We start from the raw sequence: 6709 nt of genomic DNA on the forward strand, positions 1-6709 counted from the left end.
GCAGTACCCCCTGCAAAAAGGGCCCAAACCAAGTACTGAGTACATATGCATGCTTGTACTTTTCAGAGGTCCGATATTGTTCTATGTACAATCCTTGTTTTATTGATTGCATGTAATAATCTACTTTTTTGAGATTGTGGATTTGGGGTTCTTGGGGTTTTCATGAGCTGTAAGCCATAATCATCACAATTATGACAAATCACGGCTTGAATTATCTTGCTTTGCATGTAATGAGTCTATCTCATATATTAGTTTCACCTTTTAAGTTGCATTAGTGAAATAAATGAACTTTGCACGATATTCTAATTATTCGAGTTTCACCTGTATTACATTGGGTATGGATACATTTTAACCATAATTTTGTGTGATTTATTGTTATAGTAAAATGCATTTATTTCATTATATAGACTTCAAGTAGGAGAATGAGAGGGCAATTTTAGAAAATATGTACTTGCTGATTGTTTTTTTTCCATTCAATACTTAGTAGAGCCCACATGTTTGCCCTGATTATTAAAGTCTTCTGAATACATTGAATAAAATGAGTGCTTCTTAGTAGTGGAAAACAGTGTCAATGCTTGCTTTTGAGTTTTTAGTAGATTTTTTTTTTCACAGTTTTGACGTTCCATTGCAAAGCATACTGGAGATAAGGTTTTGCTTGTGCAAATCATTAGTGTAAGATTGAGTCAGATTTGTGTACATAGGAATTGGTGCAGTGATAATGTTTGCAAGAAGAAATATGCTCAATGACTTGTTACATCCTTTAGAGTACACCCAACATGGAGGTTAATGAACTGTGGGGGGTCAATTTTTTCCTCCCTTTTTTTTTTTTTTTTTGCAGCTGCACCAGGATATTAGGGATCTAATTAATCTCTCCTCCTTGCAGCAACAGTTCACTTGTAAAAGTCAGCAACAGGATATGTTGATCTGTTACTGTGGAAGTAGATGAAACTGAATCGGCTCTTTTTTTCCACTAAGATGGCTGTTGACCTCACAGCGAACTTCCTTGATTTCTATTGGTCATATCTGAAACCTTTGTCCATTTGCTGTTGATTTGCCAAAGATAAACTAGTGCCATAGGTATCTGACTGCATTTTTTTTCTCCTTGACTTAAAGCCTTAAACATGCATACCAGGTGACTTGAGTGTAAATGATTGCGGCTTAAGCTTCAGAAAGAAAACCTCTCCAGATGTTTGAATTTATCCTGCATGTGTGATCATTCTCTGAAGTCTGTGGCCACTTCAAAGTGGACATAGCATCAAATATATATTTGCCATATTGCATGCATGCATACTAAGTAATCTGTATGTGCAGCTAATAATGCTTTGACCAACTCTATTCCCAGAAGGCTGTTGCCATCTTTGGCAGGCATCATTCTAGATGGAGACTTCCTGGATTAAACTATTTTTTGTAGAAGTCAGAATAATGGAAATACTGGTGTTTGTGCAATAGTTTTTATGTTATGGACTATGTATAACCATGTCTCACAGAGATCAGTCAGGCTTGCTACAAAGTGACAATGTTGCAGTCTGATCACAAGGAGAATGAAGAAATGCTTATCTACCCTGCAGCAGACTGATGGCACTATATCAGCCTAGGCAAAGTCAATAGCTTGAAGTTCAAAAACTGCTATTTAATTACATAGTTACAAAGTTTGTCAGGTTGAAAAAAGACACAAGTCCATCGAGTTCAATCTATAGAGATAAGAGATAAGAAAAAGAAAAACCTAAAAGAGAACGCTATACCCACAGTTTCCCACTGTTGATCCAGAGGAACAAAAAAACCTCTAAAGTATGCAAAGGTTAAACCTCTTTTCCTCCAGACACAAAGAGTGCCCCCTTGTCCTTTGCAGTGACCTTAAAGTGAATAAATTGGCACCAATCTCACTATATGGACCATTTCTGTATTTATACATAGTGATCATTTCACCCCTTAACCGCCAGAGAGAACAAATTCAGGTCAGTTAATCTTTTCTCATAGCTGAGCTCCCCCATGACTCTTATAAGTTTAGTTGCCCTTCTCTGCACTTTCTCTAGTTCCACAACATCCTTTTTGAACTGGTGCCCAAAACTGAAGTGCATATTCCAGATGAAGTCTTACTAATGCTTTGTACAGGGGCAGGATTTTGTCTCTGTCTCTGGAGTCTATACCTCTTTTAATACAAGAAAGTATTTTGCTTGCTTTAGGAAATATGACTTGACATTCCATGCTATCTATGATCTACCAGTACACCCAGATCTTTCTCCATCATCAACTCCCCCAAACTCCCCCGTTTTAAGAAACGTTCAACATCCCTGCCTAACGGCCTTGTACGGCTCTCACGGGGGGACCTGAACGTCCCGGATCGCCTCTGTAGTCGGGCCGGTCACAATCAGGCAGCGGCGGTGACCTCTAAACAGGCAGATTATAGGCCTCTTTCATCTCCCCCTGTCTCCGCCCCCTGTCTAATGCCGCTCCGTCCCCGTCTCCTCACGTCCTCTCATCTCTGCCTCGATCTCACTCTGTCTCCGGCCGTCTCATGCCACTCCGTCCCCCGGCTCCTCTCACATCTCCGCCCCCTTCTCCCTCTGTCTCCACCCCCTGCCGCTCCGTCCCCCTTCTCCTCCTGCTCGCCCCCGCCGATTTCTCCCCGTCGGCTGCCTTATTGTTTTGGGGCCTGAACCTGGGCACGCGTGCTAGCAGAAAGGGCCTCGCGTGCCCTAGGTTCGCCACCACTGCCCTAGAATGTAATAATAAAAAGGTAGAGCTTTTTGCCAGAATTATAATGTTGCCTTATTTTTTTATATATCAGTTTATTCATGCAGACTGTAGAGTTCATTTTAGGCCCACGATTGTGAGTATATGGCCTTTATGGTTGTTCTAAAGTGATCGATTTGTTCTTAAATGATTGGTTCAATGTTGCATTGTAATTTTTAGAAAATACCAGAGACAAAACATCAGCTTGCTTTGATCAAAAAAATTATTGTATTCTGTGCTAATACTATTTGGGTGATGCCAATTGTAGTGGTTAGCCCAGGTCTTTTGCCTCACCCTTTACAGTCCTGAAAGACTATTTGTTTACTATTGATTGGCTTGGTTCTTTGGAGGATAGAAATGGCTCAGTTGTATACAGTGCAATACAATTTTTGTGCTTTATATTTATATTATAGTTTTATTCACAGTTGTTAAAATTATCATCATAGAATAGTTAAACAATGTTAGGATATCATTAAGCCGCAAATAATCCCTCCCCCGCACTCACTTCCTCTCTATACAAAGCACATGTAGTAGCACATGTTAAGCAGGCCCTAACTAGTTAAAGTTAGGGCATGGGAGACTTGCCTACTCATTGTAGATATACATTCTAGCTTAACTGGAACAAAAGTGTGTGGGATTTGCTGACAATTTATTCCTGCTAATATATAACTCTGAGAATGCAATTTCCATATTTAATAAAATGGCATGTTGTTCAACAGATGTTTAGGACTGTAAGATATTTTCCCACTCCCTTCTTTATATGGTACAAGACAGCAAATAATGCAGACCTAGCATCAGATATCTTTTTATATTTGGTGCATCCATCTAGGTCTTGTGTAAGTATAATATATAAGTATTTATTTCCTCTCACAGACGTCACAATACTCTCCCTGATCCAGCTTTCCTTATGTCCGCATCTTTCTGGACTGGGATGCTGCAGAGGTTACACAATTGTGCAAATCCTGGTGCATGTGCAGTTACTGGCTGTGTTTACACATGGTTGACACGGATCAGTTCCTGTTGCAGCCGTCCACCTTTTGACTTGCTACAAAGCTATAATGGTACAGTCTCATCACTGGCGGAGAGTAGACTGGGGAAATGCTTCTTTATGCCTGCAGCAGGCTAATGGCATTGTATCAGCCTAATGTCCCCTTCACACCTTGTCTGTTGGGCTGTGGTGCTTAACGCACGTGCAATGAAATTAGAAGCTAAAATCCATTGTTTTTAATAGGCCCGGTTTACACCAATGTACTGCATTGATGTGCTCTGCATTTTGTTGCAGCTCATTAAGGAAAACATAATAAGGTACTGTGGCTTAAACTGTGGAAAAATCAAACATCAATGCAATGTATCAAAAAGTAGATGTCAATGTATGCCAAATCAAGTGCGCTTAACCTGTGTCAGTGTGTGCTAAACACCGTGCATATGGTAAAACTAGCCCAAGCAAAGTCATTGGACCATGACTTTGCTCAAGGACTTTGTTTTAATGTTAATTTTATTTAAATTGTGTTCATTTTAAAAGGTTTTTTTTCATGTAGATTTCTAAAGTTACTGAAAGGTCCACATTGATTACCTAGTTATTTATTTACCGGGTAGTCTGTATAAATGATTTACTTTAGATGCAGACTCTCTAATACAAACCATTCAGCAGAAAATGGACACATTTTTCCTGTATCCTTCTAGGACGTTGCCACTTAAAATGGTAATCTTCCCAAAAATACTTTTTATATTACAAACATAATCTTTCTCAAAATATTAACTAAAAGGACCCTACACACATTTTCCATTCATTTATATCAAAATTAAGGGTAAGCCTAGGATGAGTTTAACAAAGCTCCAACAACCTAATCAATAAATATATTATTTATAGCTATTCCCAGATATGCAGTAGTTTGTATTAGGGGTTCATCGCTTCTTGCAAATGTGGACCAAATGACTTAGTCACATTTCCTCCTCTTGAAGTAATTGTTGTTGCTTTCTTTAAATTAAAATTTATATTTGGTAAAACTGTTTTTATTCTCAGATCTCAGACGCTATGGGGGGAAGTTATCACAACTGGAGCAGACAAAATCTGGAGCAGCTGTGCATGGCAACCTATCAGCTTCTCTCTTCAGTTTGTCCAGTTAGGATTTGAAAATGAAAGAGAGAAGCTGATTGGTTGCCATGCACAGCTGCTCCAGATTTTGTCTGCTCCAGTTTTGATAAATTCCCTTCTATGTGTATGAATGTTTGAGGGTATATCTGACCATCACCCTACACTATATAGGGTACCATTTAGACAAATGTGCTCTTTCAACCTGTGTCTACAGTTTGGGGAGCCTGCTCCATAAAGACATAACTTGGCAAGGCTAGTATGGAGGAACTTAACTGTGGCCTGCATAAAGACCCCCTCTCAACCCTACTGAACACCTTTGGGATGAATTGGAATACAGGTCGGAGATTCGCCTTAGTTTTTAGACTCCTAGACGCTAATGTTAAACATTGAAAAATATTTTGGTCAATAATCACTCACAAATGTATCATACATTTTGGGTTGCTAGAATGCCCACCTACATTTGATGTAAACTAAACAAACCAAATATTTTTTTTTAAAAGCAATATGGAATCAACATTAAACATAGAGAAACACAATAAAAACATTTCAAGGCATGGTTTTTAGTTAGTCATAATTACAAAATTGACAAATGAAGATTTAAATCTGATTGTTTTCAGTTCAGACATTTTGATAAATGAGGACTAGTACTGGTTATATAATTAGGTTGTATTGTTGTTTTTATGACTGACATTTGTAACAATTACACAGCTTTTCAGAATACTGATCAAGTTTTCTAACACTCTGTTCTTTAATCAGGATTTGGCAGAAAATGGATGCAGTGTTGCCTCTGAAGAACCTCTTCCTAGGATGTCACCTTCACCATCAGCTGAGAAAAAGGATCCTAAAAGCAGAGAAGACAGACGACCCATCACAGTGCACTTCGGTCAGGTAGGTTAAAGACAACTTATTCCATAATTAATCATGGATTATATCAGTATGATGTATCTAACACAAAAATATTTTTATTTTTTTTACATAAAATGTGTTCTCAGTATGATACATCTAAAAGTATAAGTCTATTTTCACAAGAAGGATTAGATCCCCTGTCAGTTATTTTTTACATTCTGAATCCTGTTGAGGAGATATCCATTCACTTCCTGTCCTGAAAACCAAACAAGTAATCTCTATAAAGTGAGAGGAATTCCCTTCTTAAATAGTTGATACTGAAACCGGTGTCTCAATTGGAAGATTGACCCTTGCCTCTTTGTTCTGTGGAGCCAAATCTAACATTTTGGATTTACCATCTTTCTGTCTCATCCACAATAGTCACCAGGACAAACTGAGAGGGTAAATCTACCTAGAAGACATACAGACACCTATAAAAACTAGACTAGGATTGTAACCTTCGCCTCCAAAACAAAAATGCTTGGGTTATAGATATACTTTAACAATGAAAAACCTACAGTATGTATATTTAAACTGCAGATTGAATACATTCAGATTGTTACTGCTCTTTACTACGTAGGGTATGCGTCTACATTTTAGAAATAAAAATATACATATTTCTTGGTGTTGCTGCTGCCTATTGATTAAATGGCATTGCAATATTTAGAAATAATCTGATCATGAAGATATTGATAATGCACATGGATGGCACTTGGTTCTTCTGCAGGTTTGACATCACATTGTACAACACATTAGAAAATTATTGAAAAAATGCCTGAGAAATGCGACCTGACCAGTAGGCTTTCCCTCTGAAATCAGTTCAGGACTTCTAACATCCTAAATGTTAACTAAAACTGCTGTTCTTGGTTATATAAAATAATGTTGATTTTAAAGGAAATGTATGATGGTTTTGTAAATATGTATGTTTCCTGAGATATAATACATCAGGATTTTATAAAAATGTAATTTGTCAGGTAAATATGGAATATTACATGT

The 6709-nt window shown here is 37.8% G+C and overlaps 1 protein-coding gene across 1 annotated transcript in view; it reads left to right on the forward strand.

Annotated features, from left to right (window-relative positions):
* DENND1A (DENN domain containing 1A) overlaps nt 1-6446 on the forward strand; it is a 702656-nt gene extending 696210 nt beyond the window's left edge. The window contains exons 20-21 of the mRNA XM_018556699.1: nt 5585-5716; nt 6441-6446. Of these exons, the coding sequence (XP_018412201.1) occupies nt 5585-5716; nt 6441-6446 (138 nt within the window). The remainder of the gene's footprint in view (nt 1-5584; nt 5717-6440) is intronic.
* The last annotated feature ends 263 nt before the right edge of the window (nt 6447-6709 follow it).

The sequence above is a fragment of the Nanorana parkeri genome, unplaced genomic scaffold, assembly GCF_000935625.1.
Source record: "Nanorana parkeri isolate BGI_ZX_2015 unplaced genomic scaffold, ASM93562v1 scaffold248, whole genome shotgun sequence".
NCBI lineage: Eukaryota > Metazoa > Chordata > Amphibia > Anura > Dicroglossidae > Nanorana > Nanorana parkeri.